At 53.5% G+C, this 19,584-nt stretch overlaps 1 protein-coding gene across 5 annotated transcripts in view; it reads left to right on the forward strand.

Moving 5' to 3' along the window:
- Nucleotides 1-19,584, forward strand: part of PPP2R2B (protein phosphatase 2 regulatory subunit Bbeta) — a 61,605-nt gene that overhangs the window by 13,639 nt on the left and 28,382 nt on the right. For 2 of the 5 annotated variants that reach the window (XR_005703155.1, XM_040078478.1), the window contains exon 1: nt 5,541-5,698. The exons of 2 other annotated variants lie outside the window; for them this stretch is intronic. Coding sequence is in view for 1 of the 3 variants with exons in the window: in XM_040078478.1 (XP_039934412.1) it covers nt 5,629-5,698 (70 nt within the window). In the remaining 2 variants the exon portion in view is untranslated. Of the gene's footprint in view, nt 1-5,540; nt 5,737-19,584 lie in introns of those variants that run through there. One more of the 5 variants, XM_040078479.2, reaches the window with a different exon arrangement.

Below are 19,584 nucleotides of genomic sequence, written 5' to 3' on the forward strand. Positions count from 1 at the left end.
CTGAGGAGGAACAGGAAGATGTCTGGGCTTTTCTAAAGCCTGGCATAAAATGCTTTGTAGGGAAGAACTATGTCTGAAGAGAGGGCTGCTAAAATGCAGCAGAAGCTGGTTGGTCTAGTTGAAGGCAGGAGGGAAAGCCCTTGGGGAGCAGCTGTTCTCCGAGCTAGGCTGGGTGTGTGGCAGTGCTCGTTTCTGGCGCGCTGTTAATCATGTACAGCTTGTACCAGCACCTGTAATGGCACAGCAGGGGTCGAGGCCAAGTAGATCAATTTATCATTTGACCTTTGGGAGGCAGAAGTCTTCACCTACTTTGCATTCAATGAACTGATTCTTCCCTTTTCTGCCCTGAGGTCCCGACTCCTTTTCTCCATCATTTGGGAAGAAGAGGGCTGCAGCTTGTCCTCTGCATGCAACCTGGCTTCCCAGTTTTCTTGATCTTGGTTTAATCTGGTATATTATTGGCCTTCCTCAAGTCATGCTAATTAAGGCTCGTATGATTGGGACTTCATCACAGATGTAGGTTATGGCTTCCCCGGCTCGCTTACATGACTTACAGGAGAAAATGTGAAAAACAAATTGACTTGGTGCAGTGAAATCCCAGTCAGCTCTTGCTGCGCTGCACGAGCACAAAGGCAGGGCTCCAGAGCACAGGGAGTGTGCACAGGGGCTCGGTGGGGATATTCACATGTGGTGGTGGTTGTAGGCATTCCCTGGGGGCCACGCAGCAGCCCAGCACACTGTCTGCAGGGAGAGGGGACGGTCCTGCATGAGGCATTGACCATGAGGGTTTTCATCCAGAGAGGGTTCCCCCTCCGTGCATGTCCCTTCATGGCTGGATGGGGACGGTCTTTGTTGGCTGGTGCAAGCTGGTGCCTTTCCTGAGCCTTGCCCAGGCTTCCTAGGCTGGAAGAGAGCAGCAGCAGTCTCTCCGGGTGCCCAGCTGGCACAATATTTATAAACTGGCTGTGAGGGATTCACTTGTCTGTGGTCCTCTGGAGACCGAGATCCCTGACCTGGTGTCTGTGTCTCTGGCCATCCCAGGGAACCTGTACCTGTGGCACTGGATGTGTTCAGCACTGGGGTGGTGACAAGCCCTGGGTTCCTGCAGGGTGTGCAGCATGGGGGGCTCTGCCCTGAGACAGCCTTTTCCCTTTGGAGTTGTCCCTTAAATATGGGCCAGCCAGCCACCAGCCCAGCTGGCTGACACCAATTATATGTGGAGGAGTATAATCACCCCATTTCTGCTGTATAATTAGCTTTTCAGATTTGTGAGGCTAAAGTGCTCTCTCTACTGGAATCTGTGAGCTGAAGGACTTGGAGCACTGGACGTGATAGGAGAAATTTTTCAAGGGCTTTAAGTGCTCTCCTTCTCAGAATACTAATTTTGTATTGCCATGACCTTCACCCAGATCAAAGACCAGGTGCTGGCTCTGGCATGAGATGCTGAGGGGTGTCATGAAAGCCCTGCTTTCCCTTCCTTTGGGCTTTCAATTAAAGCATCTCAGAGCTGGTCAGTGCAGGTGGAAGTGGCCACCACCTGCATTGGTCCATAGTTTGATCAGTCTACAAGGCTGAGATGTTGCAGTGAGAGTCTGTCCTGCTTCCAGGGAACAACAGTTCCCTGTCCCGCTCTGGAACAGGGGGATGTTCCACCCGCGGGAAGGGACAGAGAGGGGGCAGCAGTGTCTACCCGCAGCTTCAGGTGGCTGTGCTGCTCACAGACCGGTGGCAGGCAGAGTACAGCACCCTGCGGCTCTCACTGCCAGCCCAGTCCCCTGTGCCGTGGCCGTGGGCAGTCACTGGTGCTTCTCCACACCGACTGACCTCTGGCACCATCCGGTGAGCTGGTGCCCCACTGAGGGCACTGAGCTAACCATCAGTTAACCAACAGAAATAATTCTTACAAGTTTAAAAGAAATTTTGTTATCTATATTTAGCGATTAAAGGATGAGGGTAGTGTTCTAACCCAAACCAGTAATTAGGAAAATAGATTTAGTGCTCACTGATGGGAGGGTAAAATAAATGCTGTGAAGGAAGTTCTGTACTGAGCATAAAATTGGAAGTTTGATTCAATTATTCTTCACACACTGTTTAGATCCCACAGAAAGCTGAGTATTGAACTCTTCAGCCTCCCTAATTGAAGCAAAAATCATTGGCGTGGAAAGTGTCCTGGCTCTTCAGGAGATGTCAAAGTACAGAACATGGCAGACACCTGGGGGTTTGGGAAACTGTGACAGCTACAAGCTGACCTTTGGCGAATTTAATCTGCAAATGGATTCCTGCTTAGGATAGCTAATGCTTTTAGTTATTGTAAAGGCTTGTTCCTGGATTTTAAAAAGCTGAGAATAAATGGATTTCACGATGCGGCTCCTATGTGTGTTGCATAACAAACAGGTGGCTTCCGAATGTTTAAATGATACAGTGTATTGAAAAACTTTGCAGAAGTTATGAATATGTAAGTATAATTCATGCACAATGGGAGAATGATTTTTGCAGCTTAATAAAGGAGATGTTAAAATGAAAAGACACCGAAAATGGTGTCTACTGAAAAGGAAGGGAAGGAGGTCACTGGCTGTGTTTATGATATTCATGGGCATTGCAGGGACTCGTTACTCGGCTGAGAATTGCCTTTGGCCTGTGGTTTGGCATCTGGGGTCTGATGGGAGGAGGTGATACGGTAGCAACCGCTTATTCAAAATCTGTCTTTATTTTTCTTGTCTGAAGCTGCTCTTGCCTCCTACAGGACACGCATAGGTGAGTGTAGCTTGTAGACAGAGGGAACTCAGTTCCTGGGGGTGGTGTTGTGGTGTGGCTTTAATCTTTCTCTTCCATCTCTCTTTTCCTGTGGGAGTCCACGTCCTTCGCTCAGGAGACAGGACACCACAGACAGAGGTGACAGCTGGCTTGCCCAGAGTCAGCAGCAGTTCCAAGTCCTGTGGTGTGTTGGGGACTGGTTCTCTGTGCTGTCGCATGCATGAGGAGCTGCCAGCAGCACAAAAATTATTTCTAAGGCATGATGTTAGTGCTGTGGAACTCTTCAGCCTGCAAGAGAGCTTTGGTCAGCATATCTGCACTGTGCCATGAAGCCATAGCCAGGTCCTGTGCCTTTTCACAGGGAGTGAATTCAGACTGACCAGTGGCTCTCACCCACTGCAAACAAGAGCAACCTCAGCCTCAAACACAATGTGTTTTCTTGACTTAAACGTGCTGGGTGTGCTGGGTGTGGGGCTGTGCTGGGTATGCTGGGTGTGCTGGGTGTGCTGGTGTGGGGCTGTGCTGGGTGTGCTGGGTGTACTGGTGTGGGGCTGTGCTGGGTGTGCTGGGTGTGCTGGTGTGGGGCTGTGCTGGGTGTGCTGGGTGTGGGGCTGTGCTGGGTGTGGTGCTGTGCTGGGTGTGCTGGGTGTGCTGGGTGTGCTGGTGTGGGGCTGTGCTGGGTGTGCTGGGTGTGCTGGTGTGGGGCTGTGCTGGGTGTGCTGGGTGTACTGGTGTGGGGCTGTGCTGGGTGTGCTGGGTGTGCTGGGTGTACTGGTGTGGGGCTGTGCTGGGTGTGCTGGGTGTGCTGGGTGTACTGGTGTGGGGCTGTGCTGGGTGTGCTGGGTGTACTGGTGTGGGGCTGTGCTGGGTGTGCTGGGTGTGGGGCTGTGCTGGGTGTGCTGGTGTGCTGGGTGTACTGGTGTGGGGCTGTGCTGGGTGTGCTGGGTGTGGGGCTGTGCTGGGTGTGCTGGTGTGCTGGTGCGGGGGTGTGCTGGCACAGGGAGTGTGCTGGTGTGATCATGTGGCAGAGGTGTGGAACATGCTGTGAAATGATGTACATACTGGATGTACTGGAGTCCTTGAGCCCTCCTGCTCAGAGGTGTTTTCCCCTGCAACTTCCCCTGGAATAAGCAGCCCTCAAGCAGGCAGTGAATCTCAGAAGGATAATAATACAGGCTGTAGAATCTTGCACCTTCACAATGAGATTTTAATTATGATACTACAGTTGGGAGAGGAAATCAAACTGCAGTGCACCACTGTATTTACAATGTTATCCACCATCTTTGTCCATTCCCTCTGCATCCTCCTGTTCCGGTAACAATTACACTCCTTGCTGATGTGGCCCTGGACTGTCAAGCAGCTCACGTGCCATGGCACACCGAGCTCTGCAGCTCCTCTGTGGTGCGGGGGTCTCAAGGGTGGGTGGGGGCACAGTGTGTGTGGGGCCTGTGCCCATGTGTGCCAGCTTCCCGGCTGCGCCGCCAGTGCCCGGCGCCAAGGATGTTCTTGTGCAGAGTGAACCAGGACAGTGCTAAGGCAGATCTTGACAGCAATATGGAGCAGTGTGGTGCTGTGGGGTGCAGGCCTGGCTCAGACCCCAGGCTGTGTCCGTGCACCTGTTTCCCTTCAGCACCAGCTGAGTAGTGGAGAGTGGGGGGCAGAGGAGACACTGCGGGTCAGATGTGAGAGTGGGGAGTAGTGGCTGTCCTCTCACTGCTGCCCAGTGTGCACACTGCTGCTTGGCTGGCAATTTCTTGTGCCCCGATGCTGCCGTTGGGTTTTACTTCCAACTTCAGGTGCTGCAGTTGATGGAACTTGCCCCCTGTGACTTTCCTCCCTGTGTCTGCCAGTGGCTCAGCCAGTGCCAAAGCTTCTTCCTGGACTCTACCAAGACACAAAACCCTTCCAGTGGGCAATTGTTTCCCTTTGGTGTGCACCAGATGATCAGTTCAGAACACAGCTTGTCCTTTCAGAGATGTGCCCTGAACAGGAAAGTCCTCCCTTCCCCCATAGCCATTGTGTTCATTCTCTTCTCTGGATGCCACTAATCCCCCCAATCACATCGATTTTTGTGGCTGTAAGTGACTGAACATTCCTACCCCCTTCCGAAGTGAAGACAGGGTGAGCCTGGGCCAGCTGCCCGTGGGCACACACCTCCTTAGCCCTGCGGGCATGGCCACCCCCCGTGGCCCTTACTGCGTGCCCTGTCCCGGGACACCCAGCGTTCATGTGCTCTGGCTCTGCCAAAAAAGGGTCTGCCGTCAGCCCTCGGCTGAGATCTTACGTTTGGGGCAGGCAGGTCAGGGAGCAGCAGTCCTTCTGCCCGAGGGCTGCAGGAGCTTCCCCAGGGACAGGCATGTCCAACAGGGCCAGTGACTCCCCGGGCAGGAAGGAGCAATCCCTCGGGCAGGAGTGTCCCCGGGGCGGGTGGTCACCAGGTCTGACAGCATCCCGCGGTAAGAACGTCGCGGGGCAGGAGGGAGCGTCCCCGGGCAGGAGCCTCCCCCGTGGTGGGAGCATTCCCCGGGCAGAAGCACCCCCATGCGACAGGAGCCTCCCCCGCGGTGGGAGCATTCCCCGGGCAGAAGCATCCCCCGTAGTGGGAGCATTCCCCGGGCAGGAGCATCCCCCGGGCAGGAGTGTTCCTAGGGCAGGTGCGTCTCCGAGCAGGACCGTCTCCGGGGCCGGGGCTGCGCGGCGCTCCGCCCGCCCGCGCGGTGCCGGTCGGTGCCGTATGGGAGGAGCCACGGGCACCGCCGCCCCTGCGCCCCCCCCGCCGCATTTGGCGGCCGCCGCCGCGGAGCAGGGCGCGGGGGGGGATGATGGATCCGCGGCTGCGGCTGCTGACGCCCCGCGCCCGCCTGCCCGCCGTCAATGGAGGAGGACGCTGAGACCCGTAAGATCAGCAGCAGTTTCCTGCGAGACCACAGCTATGCCACGGAAGGTGAGCCCGGCCCGCAGCCCCCGGCCCGCCCGCAGCAGGTGAGGCCGCCCCGCAGCGGCCCCGGCCCCCGCCCGCACGGCCGCGCATCGCTCCGCGCCCTCCCCCGCGGCTTTCCGCTCCCCGGGGCCGCCGCCGTCCCGGGACCGGCCCCGCTGCCCCGGCCCGGGCCGGTCAGCCCCACGGCGGCCGCCCCGCGGTTCGATGCGAGAGCGGCGAAGCCGCTCCGGTGACTCAGCAGCGCCGGGTGTCGCTGGGTGGGCTCCCCCGGGCCGGGCTGGTGCCTCGGCGGAGCGGGGGCGGCCGAGCCGCGGCACCGAGAGCCGCCCGCAGCAGCGCTCGGGACGCGGCCGCCGCATCTCCCGCCCTGGGGCGGCCGGAGCCTCGCGTTCCGAGCCTCCTCGCCCTGTTGCGGAGCCCCCAGCCCCGCCGGGCCCCTCCAGGAGCCCCCGCGCCTTCGCTCCTCCGGCTCCCGGAGAAATGGGAGTCCCGACCCCTCCTCGAGCCCTTCCCCACGGGAGCGGAGCCCGCGGGGCCGGAGGGATGGGGATAGCGATGGGGATGGGGAGCTCGCCGGAGCCGGAGGGATGCGGGTGGCGGCCGCGGTTCGAGATCGGTTTCCTCAGCCCCTGAGGGCGTTCGCGGTGCTGCAGGTGGCTGGAGCCGCGCTGTGTGGTGCGAGAATACAGCAAACGCTGGTGCAGCTCTCGTCAGTGGAACAGCTGTCTCGGGGCTATTTTCTCTAGAAGCCGCTTCGGGAAGGTGTATGAATCCTGACTGGTGCGTTGCAGGTGTAAGGAGATGCCAAGGCTGCTGGACACGGATAATGTCACAGCCCTTGTGGGGCTCATGGTGCACTTGAGAGTGGTTTCCCGTAATGGCTCGAGAGGAGAAGATGGTGTGGCCATGTTCGGTTCAGGCATCAGAGCATGAGCTCAGCCTGCACATGATACTGCAGCCACCACAAAGGCAGCTCCACCAGCGAGGGGTGAAGGAGGGATGGGGATGGGGATGGGGATGGGGATGGAGCTGCTGTTGCCTCTGCTATCCTCCCTGGTAACTGAAGAGCTGTCAACTTCACATCAGCTCTGTCACAACCTCCCTTTGCTCTCTCGCTTCAGGAGGAAAGTGCAGCTGATGTAAAGCAAAACTGAACCCCCCACCCCTTCTTGTAGCACTGACACCTTCAGTGAGGCTTCAAAAAACCCAGACTCCACACCAGAGTCTGAGCAGGCTTATTTATAGCTTAATTAGTAGCCAAAGAGGCTTTCCCTTACTGTGTCATCCTCATGAGACTTCGAGGAAGCCCGACTTTGGAAATTTGTCACATGGCTAAAGGAGGGTTTATCTAGTGGGAAATCTTTGGCTTGATATAGTAATGGAAAGCTTTGGATACCTGGTGAGCCAAAGGAATGGTTGTTCTGTGGCTTGTGTGTAGCTGGAACGTGAGTGCTCAGTGTGACAGCCCCCAGATGCTGGGGAGGGTTGTCCTAGGGCATCCCTGGCTCTGCTGCTCTCCTTGGGTGTTTCACACAGCAGGACTTGCTGTGGGGCCAGGTGCTGGGGAGTGGGCACATCTGCCGTGGGGCCAAGCGATGGACCTGTGGAGGCCACACCACGCTGACGGGACGTTTCTGCTGAGAGGGGACGTGTGAGCCAGTGCTTCCAGGAGGGTGCTGTGGCCAGCATGGGACTGAGCTCCCATACCTCCCAGTTGTCTGGCTCACATCACCACCATGTGCTGTGCTCTCTGAAGGATGGATTTGCTGTTGCTGCATTCTAAAAGGCAGCTGCAACAGCCAGCAAATGTAAAATGGGGCTATAGCTGCCTTGTTGTGACCTGCTGAGAACTCAGGTTTCCTGGTGGGGAAAGGTGGAGGGTGGAGATGAGGTGGAGGGTGGAGTGATTTCTGCCAGTGACACTGGGAAGTCTGGGGATTTTCCGTGGTAACATCCAGGCTGTAATCTGACTGTATGCTGGCATTTTCAGAAGGACCTCGTGCGTCGTACTAGGGAACCATAGCAATCGTCTCGGTAGAAATGAAGCATTTGTGTAGCAGACGACCGAATCAGCCGGTGTGATCCCTGCTGCGGTGGCAGGGCAGGGGGGACTACAGGAGGGGATGTAATGGCTGTGTATCAGCTGGGAGGTTTTCTTCACTTCGTGCTGTATAGAACTCCTGACTCCATGCAGTGGCTCTGCTAGAGGGAGACTGACTGCTCTTTGAAATGGTAGATTCTGCTAAGATAAAAAATTAGATAATTCAGTTTTATTTTTTCTGCATGTGAAAACAGTATATGCCTAAAACGCTGTGGTATCTAGCTAAAAAAGGAAGAAAATCCTTCCAAATGCTGGGCAGTAAGTGCAGACTTGCTTTGGAAATAAAGGTGTCTCTGGTGTGTCAGCTGAGGGAAATCGCTGGGTTATGTAATTTGCTTTAGTGAAGTGTCGTTGTCACTTAAATAGGTCTGGTATTTTCATGCAAATGTGGGGTGAGGATGGTATTTCACAAGTGCACATTTGAATGCCTTGTTCTTGTGCAGCTCAGAGCGTTGCTGAGAAGAAACCGGGTCCTTGTTCTAATTCTGCTCGGCTTGCCAGGGAGGTGCTGAGGTGCAGCCCATGTCCCCAGCCGTGTCACAAGGTCTGCCGGGCACAGGGAGCAGGGCCAGCGGGTTCCAGGGCAATGCCTGCACATATTTCAGAGCACTGCTGCAGAACAGCAGATCTCACATGAAAAATGTCTGGAAAATATGACTGTTTTTCTTGTTTTGCATAAATCTGTCTTCATTGGCAATTCTGCTGAGTGCCCAGCCAAAAGTAGGACAAATTGAGACACTGGAATACAAACAACCATTGGAGCAGCTTCCACTTCTAGATGTGCTTGTTAGAGATGTGGCCTTAAGAGTCCTTCATCGCCCCTGCCCCAAGCTGGCCCATTCCAGCAGCTGGACCCAAAATGCCTGTCTCCTTTAGGCTTCAGGCTGTGGGTGTTTAATGCAGCAGTGCTGTTCACCTGGTGTGTCTCAGAGTTCTTGCAGCTGCTGACAGCTGGATAAATATGTCCAAACAAGAGAGGAATGACATGAACGACCCTTTCCATGAGCCCTGCCCTGAGCCCTACCCAGCTCGGCAGGTTCAGTGGGACAGGAGCTCAGTCATGGTTCATCCCAGTGGGACAATGCCTCATTTTGGTCCTCCTTGTCTGTGCACACCTGCCCTGTTGCAGGTATCCTCTGATGAGGGAGGGATGCTGAGCACCAGGCTGGCCTGGGGGCCGTGGGTCCCTCCTGGGGTGGGGGGTTCCGGTGGCAGGGCTGGGTGGGCCAGGGCCAGGCTGGCACTGCCTGTCCTGTCCCCCATCTGTGAGCTCAGCCAGGAGCACAGCCCATCTTCTCACAGGCACCTGGATGTTGGGGTGGAATTCACCTCTCCAGCCCTGTCCCTACACCCTCCTGATTGTGCTGGATGTCCTGGGCTTGGTGTGGAGAGCCCACAGGCCTTGGCCCCTCAACAGCCACATCGTAGTTACCCTTTGGCACGAAGACGTGGAGACACTCAGACATCGCCCTTCCTGCCAGTGTGGTGCAACAGACAGGAACTCTTCCAGGGCGTGGTGGGGGCCCTGCACCCCCAGGGTCCTGCTCTGGGGAGGCAGCGGCAGGAGTCGCAGAGGGGGGTGTGCATTTTGGGTGTGTGCTTTGCCATTAACACAGTGCACGCGTCCCAGGCCCAGCGATGGCCGTGGGAGGCGCAGGCGTGGTCCAGCCCTGGCAGCCACGATTTCCAGCATGCTGCTGGGAGGAGGAGTAGTGGTCTCTCCTGGGCTTCATGGGGAGGTGGCCATGGCCAGGTGGATGTGCTGTTGGAGAAGGATCCTTGGGAGTACTCATGTCCCTTGGCATGGAGCCCCTATGGAGGGCCATCCGGGCACCCTCTGAGGACGTCCCTGCTTCCCAATGGCTCTGTCAAGGGACCTTCTCCCCTGAGGGCACGGTGCTGACCCTGCTGGGGCCGCATGGCCTTGGGGATGTGCCCTGCCCTCCTGCTGGGCGGGACAGTTGTGACACCTTGCAGCCACCCCTGGGCCACTGCATGGCTGCTCCCTGCACCCTTTCCCCCAGTCTGGCTAATGCCCCTGCAAGTCTGATCTCCCAAGGGAGTGTTTCCCAAACCAAATAGATTTTGCTTTTGAGAAATCTATCTCTAAGCCTTTATTTCCTTTTCCTGATTTAATCTTGTTACTCCCTCTGTCAGCCTCTGTCAGCCTCTGTCATTCCCATCCCGCCTGTATCCCTGTCCTGCCATCGTGCTGCAGGAAGGGGCCCTCATGCCAATGCCTCTCTGCCCTGATGCCAGGGAAGTTTGCCTCAAGCTCTCTGTGGTACAGTGATTGCTTTTTAAAAAATCTGCATGTAGTCTCCAGGAAAGCACCAAGTGAAGCATTTCCCAGTGCCGGGTTAGGGCAAGAGCTGTCGGGTATTTCTGTTGTTGCAAACGATGCAAGTTGTTGTTTGGAGATCATCTGGATTGAGATTTAATAAATCTGGGAACCTCTGTGAAGTTGTTTTATCACATGAGAATCTTGGTTACAAAACACAGTCCCATCTTCTCTGCTTTTTATTTATACACATGTACTGTATTTAGATGCTCCTTCTTCTTCCTGAGCCTGTGCTCCCCCAGGTGGGAACGACCCACAGACGTGTCTCCTTCTGCCTAACACGGGATTGCTGCAGAAGAACAGCATAACTCAACTGTTTGCAGGGCTCTACGTCAAAGCCGATTTGGGGATACTTTAATCTACAGATTAATGAGAGAATAGATGTGCCTAGGGACTCTGTAATCTAGAGATTACTGAGAGGACTGGGAGCAGGTAATGATGTGACTGGCCCACCGCAGATGGGCTCTGAGGAGGGTGCTGGTCACTGGTGATGCCTTGCAGCTGTCTGTGTCTCCTCAACTCTGTGCAAGAACCAAGCTACTCCCTCTCCAGTGCTGGGGAAAGCTGGATCTCTCCAAGCAGCAACACGGAGGGGTCTGGCCTTAAAAACCTGCAGTTACCCCGGTCCCTGTGGCAGTGGGACCCCCGTGTTCTGGGGACTGGCTACAGCAGGTCAGAACCCAACACTGGTCAGGCCCTCAAGCTCAGGATGATCCTTGGGGTGCCAGCCAGAACAGCTGGGTCATCAGGTTTTGAGATTGAGGGACTTGGTTAAGTGTTCAAGATTTACTAAATGTAGAGAGACCACCTCTGGTTCATGAGCCCCCTGAGCTGAACACTGCAGAGGGTAAATGTTATTAATGGGAACGTTGCATGGTTGCTCTGTTTGTGTATTGCCTGTTGTCTGCTGGAGACAAGGACACTGGGCTGGATGTGCTCCTAATCTGACCCAGCAGATTGCCCCTGTGGCTGCTTGTGGGAACCAGAGTCTGCAGGGCTGTGCCAAACCCCTGACGCCTCTTCCGAAAAGAGCTGGTGAGATCTGGTGCCTGGAAGGTCAGAAGTTGGAAGAGCTTAGTGCTGTGGCAGACTAGGTAGTCATCAGCTTCCCTAACTCTGCAAGCTGGAGCAGAGGTGTACCCCCGACAGCAGGCTTAGAATCATGGAATCATTAAGGTTGAAAAAGACCTCCGAGATCATTGAGTCCAGACTTGCTTGTTAGTGATTGGCTGGGGGAATAAATCCTTTGAGCGTATACGTGGCAGCTGCTGGATCGCTTGGAAATGCTGCTGTGCGAGCCGCTGCCTCCCGTGAGCGCGGCGCCGGAGGTGTGCCGGCCGCTGCGGAGGTGAGGCCGGCTGAGCCGGCACACGTAGTGGAGCCGAGGCGTGTTGACCTGGCAGAATGCTGATCAGGCAGCTTAAAAATAGCGGCTGCTTCCTCCCTGCTGCTCCCCATGGCGGCTGTGCGGCTGCGGCCGAGGTGCCGATGTGCTGAGCCGGCACAAAGCCGCAGCTGCAGGCGGGGCTGGCGCGGGGCTCGGGCAGCGCAGGGAGCGCCCGGGCGGTGCCGTGTGGGCACCCGCGGCTCTGGGCACCGTGGGGAGTGCAGGCGCCTGCCAGGGGCCGGGGCAGCCAGGGCTGCCGCAGCTGCTGCACGGCCGGTCTGCCTGGAGCTGACCGAAAGACTTCTCCCGGCAGCATCCCTGCGTGGAGCTGCTGTGGCTGCCGGGCATCTGGTAGCCCTGGGCAGTGGCACCTGAGCTCTTTGCAGCGTTCCCAAAACCCCTGTGAGTCGGAGAGCTGGCGATTGCCCTGCCCTGGAGAGAGGTGCAATGACCACAGAACTGGCCTGGGCCTGACTCCAGCGCTCTGGGAAAGGGTGAGATGCCACCCTGGCCACCTGCCCTAGCGCTTGGACAGGAGGCCACATGTGTGGACATTGGCGTGCTGTTTGTACGCTGTCAGAAATGCTGTCCCCAGGTCACCTCCCTGCTATCCTCCCAGTAAAGGTGTGATTGAGCTGTTGGAGTCAATGTCTCTGTTGAGGGCAGCACCGGTGGTTGTTTTTCCCTGCTGTATTATACACCTGATTTCTAGAGGGGAAATGATTGCCCTCTCTGGCTCAGGGATGGGCCAGGTGGCTGTGTGGTTTGATTGGGATTTCTGTTGGTTTAGTTTTCAGCTTTTATCTGCTTAAGCCTCCAGCACACAGCCCTCACTGCAGCTCCAGCTCACTGTTTCAGGTTCCACTTACAGAGGGTGTTGTGGTACTCTGAGGTGCAGTGTGTACCTTGGGAAGGAGGTAAAATGCCAGACAGGTCAGGAGCTCTGTGTTGTGACACCACAGGAAGCTGCAGGGGCCCTGACAGTGGGGCTTGGGGAGAGCAGAGGGTGGCTTCTGAATATCCAGAAGGATCCTGCCTCCATGGCAGTGCTGTTTGTCTGCATTGCATAGAACAGTTGTGCAGCCTTTTTGTTTCCTTTCAAGCCTGTTTTCTCACTTCCTCGGGTGCCACCAGTCAGCTGCTCGGCCACGCGCAGGGACCATCTCATCTAATGCCATGCTAAGGCAGGTCCTGGGAATGGAAATGTAACCGGAATGGAAACCAGAAACCAAAGGAGCCGATTAATCTTGTGTTTGATCTGCTGTGTCCTGCATTTCAGCTGATTCCCCGGTGCGGTCATAAAACACAACCATTATCTCAGCTTCCCCAATACGCAAACAAATTGCTGTGATTTTCCTGCGCATGGATCAGTCCATATCCATATTCTCTGAACAACAATAAAACATTAATGGAGATAAAGACTGTTATCTCCCTCATGTCTATTTTGTCATTGGAATAACAACTTTGAATGTTAAGAGTGCTGAGATTTATAATGCCAAGCCTGCTCAGCAGAAATAAATCATGTTTCATAGAGCACATTACCATTTATTGCTGCTGTATTATCTGAAGCCAAGAGTGGGTGTTAACCTTGTGATAACGTCCTCAAAGGGGATTTTAAATAATTTTGTAGTTTAATTTTAAAATTCCGTTGACTGCCTGGTTTGATCTGCAATGCATTTTAGTGCAAGGGGTATCAAAGCCGAACCTCTCCAAATTCTGGTAATGAGCTCGCTGCGATGTTCAACAGTGAGGGAAGCCCTGGATCCTGAAACGGCTTCTGGGTCAGCTGTGGCATCAGTGAACCCAGCTCAACTCAGCCACAGAGGCAGGGGTCCCTAAATGTGTACACTTTCTAGGTTTTGCAGACTTTGGAAGACCAGTGGGTTTTTAAAGTTTCATCTTGGTGTTTTCATTCTTGATATCTGGTCCTCATCAGCTGATAGCGAGAGAGACGAAGTCAGGGAGCGCAGGGGCTCCAGCCCTTGAGTCTGTCTCACCACAGAGCTCAGACTGATGGTGCCAGAGGCTGACCAGTGTTGGGGGGGCTGTAGCTTGTTTAACACCTGGTTCCTACACATTAAACTTGCACAGGCACACAGTGCACATCACTGGGTGTTTGTTCTCGCTTGTTTGTGGTACCTGCACAAACCTACTGCTGGGAAGAGTCCCCATCTCATGTGTGGCATTCCAGGGACCTCTGGAGCCCTCTGAAAGGTGCCTGGAGACCTGCAGTGTCCAGATGTGCAGCTGTGAGGCTGTTCAGCCACCATGAAATTGCCTGCAAGAAAACAAGCCTTGCTTGCTTGGGGTCCTGCTCTGTAGATCCCTGAGGTACTGTCCTGAAGGTGGGGTGCATGGCATTGCCCCTGGAGGTAGGAGCACCCATGGAAGCTCACCCACCTACACCTGCCTGTGGATGGGACACATGCCTGCTGCTCCTAGTTCTACTGGAAACCTCTATAATGGTTAGGGGGACCCTTATACTTGCTGTTTCGGAGCAGGAGATGGGGTCTGCTGCTGGAGATTAGATGTCAGCAGAGGTGGAGGTTGTTCCTACCTCAGCTGGCAAGTTGTCCATGGAAACATGTGTCTCTGTGGGATCTGGGGAATGGAAGAGAGAGAATTAGAGAGGCTGTTTTGGAGAGCCCTCCCTCACAATCCCTAAATAAACTTGGCCTTCGTTTCAGCAGGCTGACAGATTCTTAATTATAATAACAGCATGAGCAGTGTTGCTTTGTAACTGGTTCCCCATTGAAAATTTCTGGCTAGCAGGAACGGTGTGCCAGATGTCTGCCTGTGATTGCCTCTGCTTGGGAAGATCTGTTCGGGTAACACTCTCAGCTGGAGGATACGAGTCATGCAGTGATGCAGGGGTACTCTGGTTGTTTGCCTGATTTCTTGGCAGAAGCCAGAGTCCCATCAGGATGTTCGCAAGAATCTCTGCAACAGTTTCCTTCTACAGAATTGCTGTTTGAAGGCACCAGAGCAAACAGGGACCTGCACCTCTCTCAGCAGTGACAAACTGTTGAGTTTTGGCCAAGTGATGGTGTTTCTCCACCCTGGCCTTAGGTGGGAGCTCTGGCCTGGGGGTTCATGCATCCACTAGACACAGCGTGATCTCCGTCTGTAGGTCATGGCTGGAGTCCTGCAGCGAAGGGACCCTGCCTGCCCCTGGTGATGTCTGTGAGTCCCAGGAGCTTTGTTGGCTTTGCTCAGCAATGCTCTGAGCTGTTCTTCTGCTGTGCCCTTTGTGTTGAGTGGAAAGCAGCCCGGGGGGGTGGGCAGGGGGCTGGAGGCACAGTCGCTGTGGGGAGCCTCTGCACTGTTGCTAGCAGGTCTGTTGTGGTGATGGAGCAAACCCAGTGCTGATGGGCTGTCATGCTGCTGGCATCCTGGAGGTATCTGAGGGAAGCCCCTCTGCCCCTGTAGAGCTCAGTACAAGCTCCCCTGCGGCGGAGATCTGGTGATGGATCCTGTTTCATACTGCCATTTGGCAACTTGAGGTGACATTTTTCATTAGGAGCCCTGCAAAGTGCAGCAGCGAGGTATTACTGATGGAGCTACTCCAGCTGTGACAGGGGATTCAGCTTTTTTTTGTAATGGAAGTCATCAGGCAGAAAAACACTGGGCGTAAAAACAAAGCCAGAAATCAGTACCTGTGGCACTAAGTGGTTGAGCTCACCCAAGATTGCGAAGATGATGCTGTGCAGAGGTCACCTTGTAGCTGGGGCTGTTTCTGGTGACAGTGAGGTCGGATCCATGTCTCACGTGGATCTTGAGATGGTCAGAGTTCCTCATCATTGCAGTGGCCATCAGTGGCAACAGTTTCTGCTGCCGTGCCGGTTTGGAGATCAGCCTGAATCAGGCACTTGAGAATTTGATCTGGGTGTAGCATCGAATGGAGAATAGCAGCTCTTGGTTCTGATATGGCACACTTCACTAGCAGGTCACAAAGCACTTCATAAATCTTACAGATCTATTTGTTGATTCCTGCCCATTACTGCTGTGCCAGGCTGGGCATGGCTCTTGCTTTGAAGCTGGAGCTGAAGTCTGCAGTGTTACCTCTTTTGCATGGGTCTCTGGGGAGGACGCTGAAATCTTGTCATATTTGGATATTTGATCGAATGTAAGAAGTTTCTAATTAGGATGTTTATGAGTTAATTACATGTGACATTTCATTTGCTCCCTGCTGCAAGCCTGAGATGTGTGTGAGGATGTGGGGAAGTGGATCATCCTTTTTTTGGCTTTGTGTCACCCTAATGCATTATTTCCATCTGGTAGTCTCCTCCCTCCTTGTGTCCCTCAGCTGGAAGTGTGTACCAGAGGCTATTAATAGATGAATCCTGCAACAGTCTGTTCTTGCAGATGGGATTCTCAGCTTCTGAAGCCTAAAACTCATTACCAATAAAGCAATAGTAGTCCTTAATACAATTAGCCTTGTTCTAAGTTAGGCTCTCGGGGCCAAAGGCTGCCGTCAGTTACTTTGTGAAGGTTGCCCAGGAGTGTCATGGCCTGTAGATCCCAGCCCACACGCTCCCTTGCCCTGGCTGATTATGGACACAGGCACGGTGCTTTGTCTGTTAAACACAGGTGTGAGATCCCATCCCTGACATCTCTGGCTGTGTGGTCCCAATGTCCCTTGTGGTTTACAGGACGGGGATGGGAGGACTGTGGTTCTACACATCTGTGCTGCAGAAGGATGTTGCCTTTGACTTACCACCTGCCCTACCATCTCCTTGAAAAGCCAAAACCAGCCGCAGTGCAAGGGGTCCCCTTTGCACCAAGGCTCTCTCTCAGGCAGCCAGAAGCCATCTCCCCCTTTCTGACGGGGTATTCTACCTGTGGAAGGAGGCAGAAGGGCAGAGGAATGTTCACAAGCCTCTTGGGGACCTCTTTTCTCAGGGATGAGCAGCTGTGAACAGAAAAGCGCGTTGGCTGTGGACAGTTGGTTGTGTCTGCACTTGCTGCTGTGCACGTCTGTGTGCTTGGCTGCGCACACACACGCTTGTCACTACCCCTAGTGAACCTTCTGCTTCCTGGGCTTGGAGTCATGACTCTTGCCTTTTTTCTTCACTTACTCCTGCCCCTTCCCAGCTCCCCAGCTTCTCATGGGGCAAGTGGCTGGGTCCAGCCATGAACCTGCTGATTTGGTAGCAGCAGGAGAGTGGTGCAGGGTGAGCCAGAGCCCTCCTTCAGAGGCAGGAGGAAAGATTCTGCACAGAACTGCCAGAAATTGCTCCAAATTGTGCTCATGTCTGGTGTGTTTCCTTTTGCCAGGGACACACACAGCCTGGGGAACCAGAGGGGCTTTGGAGTACTATTCTTAAAGGCTTTGTTTCTTTAATTGAGAGGGCTCTGCTTTCTCTTGAGAAAGAAACCTGTGAGGCCGTTTTTAGATTCATTTTACTGCTCGTTGTGCTTTCTGGAGGGTCACATCTCTGCAGGAATGCTCATGTTCCCACGTGCAGGAAGCGTCTGTCCGTGTCAGGCAGGGTCTCTTGCCCTGTCTCAGCATTTGCTGGAGATGGGCAGAGCACCTTGCCTGACTTCTTCAGTGTGTTTATAGACTGTGGCTTGACCTGGGGGAGCGACCACAGCATTGAGCATGGCCAGTGCCAGCGCTCCTCTCCAAACAGGGGCACGGCAGCACCAGCTCTGCTTTGCAGCGCCTTCTCCCACAGTGAGGGTGCAGGAATATGTGGTTTTCACTTCCCTGGCTGGGAATGATTTTCCTGGCTCCAGGGAGGGGCCGTGCCCTGGTTTGAGGTACCAACTATACAGCTGAATTCCAGACTTGGGAGGCACCTTCTCCTTGATCTCCTGATAGCTGCTGCCTCACCAAAATTCTTTCTTTCCTTGCCATCTGTTTCTGACAATGTGCAAAGTTATTGATGGGGTGATGAAATCAGAGGTCTAGGGTTTGCCAGAAAAAGGCTTTTTTCTTCTGCATATGCAGGCTCAGGCCTTCAAATGAAACCAATCCCCTGGGAAACCTGTGTGCCAGGCTCAGGGCAGCAGCTGCTGGGCTGGTGGTGGTATGACGAGTGGGTCCAGCCAGTACCTTCTCAGTGCACATGCAGGCCTGGGAAGAGGTGTGGGTGGTAATTAGCAGTAGAAAAATACTCCAAGCTACCATTGGAGCGAGCTCTCCCCGCTGGGCGTACGCTGCAGCGTGCTCCCACCATCGCCCTCCCGTGTGAGCGTGCTGGCAGGCAGCTGGGCTGGCTGGTTGGATTTAGCCTTTGTTAGTCCTTGGCAGTGCTATTTGGAGGCTGGAAGGCTGTGTTAGCTATATTTAGTTACATTTTTTTTCTTGCTTAGTGACCAGCTGCAGTTATTAACAGGCAGTGGAAAGGGTTACAGGAGATGGGAAGTATTCAAGGCGTTCTTTTGTCCTGTCCTCCAGAAGACAGAGAAAACTGTACATTTACCAGAAAGTGCTGTTTTCTGATTAGCAGTTTGCAATCAGTTCACTGTGTTTCTTTAACTTTTCAAAAGCCACTGATTTTTGCAGTGTTGCAATTAGAAAACAAGCCTATAAACCGATGTATTCCTGCGTTTTAAAATGGACCTTCAGTCCCCTGCTGTCTATTTATTGGTTTCCCACTTCCCAGCCCTCCTGAATGTTGCTTAAGTCAGCATGTTGTAACTGGCCTGTGGAGATCCAGATCTGGCTGGTGTCACTTAAAACCCAAATGGCTTTGCAATAATGTCACTGCTCCTGGACTTCCTGTGCAGGAGCAAAGGTGCCCACTCCTGCACAGCTCATACTGCATCTGCATTGACTGGAAGCACTTGGCTAATCACTTCCTGTAATTAAATTCTTCACTAAGAATAAAGTTAATCTTCTCAGCGCATATAAAACCTGACCTGCAGCCTGAGCAGGCAGAAGTGCTGCTGTTTATAGGCACCTTTATCCAAGTGTAGAGGCCCCCTCCCCAAAGCAGAAGCAATTAGGATAATTAGATATTCCTTGTCCTGAATCAGAGATATATAATAATAAACTCTAAGTGATACGGTCGTTTTGTGCTTGGGATTCCATAGATTCTTGAGTTTAGAAGGGACCGTTTTGCCCATTCCTCATGACTCTGGCAAGACACCACTCTGCTCACCCTGTGTATGTGATGGGATCACCAGTTCTGCTTGTCAGGGTGCCGGGGCTGGCTGGGGCTTTGTTGGGTTTTAAAGTGTTTTAGATTTGCATTTTCTCTGATGATGCTCAATAAGTTTGGCAGAGAGAAATGGATGAGACTTTCCCCAACTTTTTTTCTCTTTGTTTACATAAACACATTAATAAACTAATTGCCCAAATCCTTGCTGGCTGGTAGAAGCATTAAGCTTGCTATGGGCCGCTGACTTAAACCATATGGTTTGGTCCCAAGGCTTCTTTGGGTTTTTAGAAGAGGTTTAAAAAGTGCCTGTTTGCATCATGTTGAAACATTAATATTCCAAGCACAAATAGTTTTGCATAATTTATTACTCTCACTGTAGCTTTGCTCATACTCCAAAGTTCAACTTCAAAGTACCGCATCCTCACTCCTCATTAATTACGTACAGCAAAACAAAACAAAATTAAGTGCCAACCCAGGCATTTCTGTGTTTCGTTGGATGGAGAAACTCGGACTTCTTCTGTAGCCATATCATTTCTTGTTCAATTATTAAGAGTCAAATTCAGAAGGAAGGTAACCTTCCCAGTGTCCTTTCCTGGAACACAGACTGATCAAAATCAAGTGCTTATGGAGGGGAAGTATGTGGTACCCAGAGGATGCCAGGTACTTGCCATCAGCTGTTTAATTTGGACAATTACAGTACATTTGTCAGTTTCACTTTTATTCAGAGTGAAATCCACTTGCCAGTTCTCACACACTGTTTCAGTGCAGCAGTGTTTCATCAGCAAACACTGTCAAGGGTGTCCGATACGGCAGGGCTCTTATCAATTCCTCCAGTTTATTCTGTAATACCCTTTATCTTTGCAGCAAACATTGTATCTGAAATCAGAAATGTGGGTGAAATGTGCAGCAATGCCCCAGTGAACCGAGTGCCAGGGAGAACCTGAAAGC

This window comes from Hirundo rustica, chromosome 14, assembly GCF_015227805.2.
Source record: "Hirundo rustica isolate bHirRus1 chromosome 14, bHirRus1.pri.v3, whole genome shotgun sequence".
Taxonomy (NCBI): domain Eukaryota; kingdom Metazoa; phylum Chordata; class Aves; order Passeriformes; family Hirundinidae; genus Hirundo; species Hirundo rustica.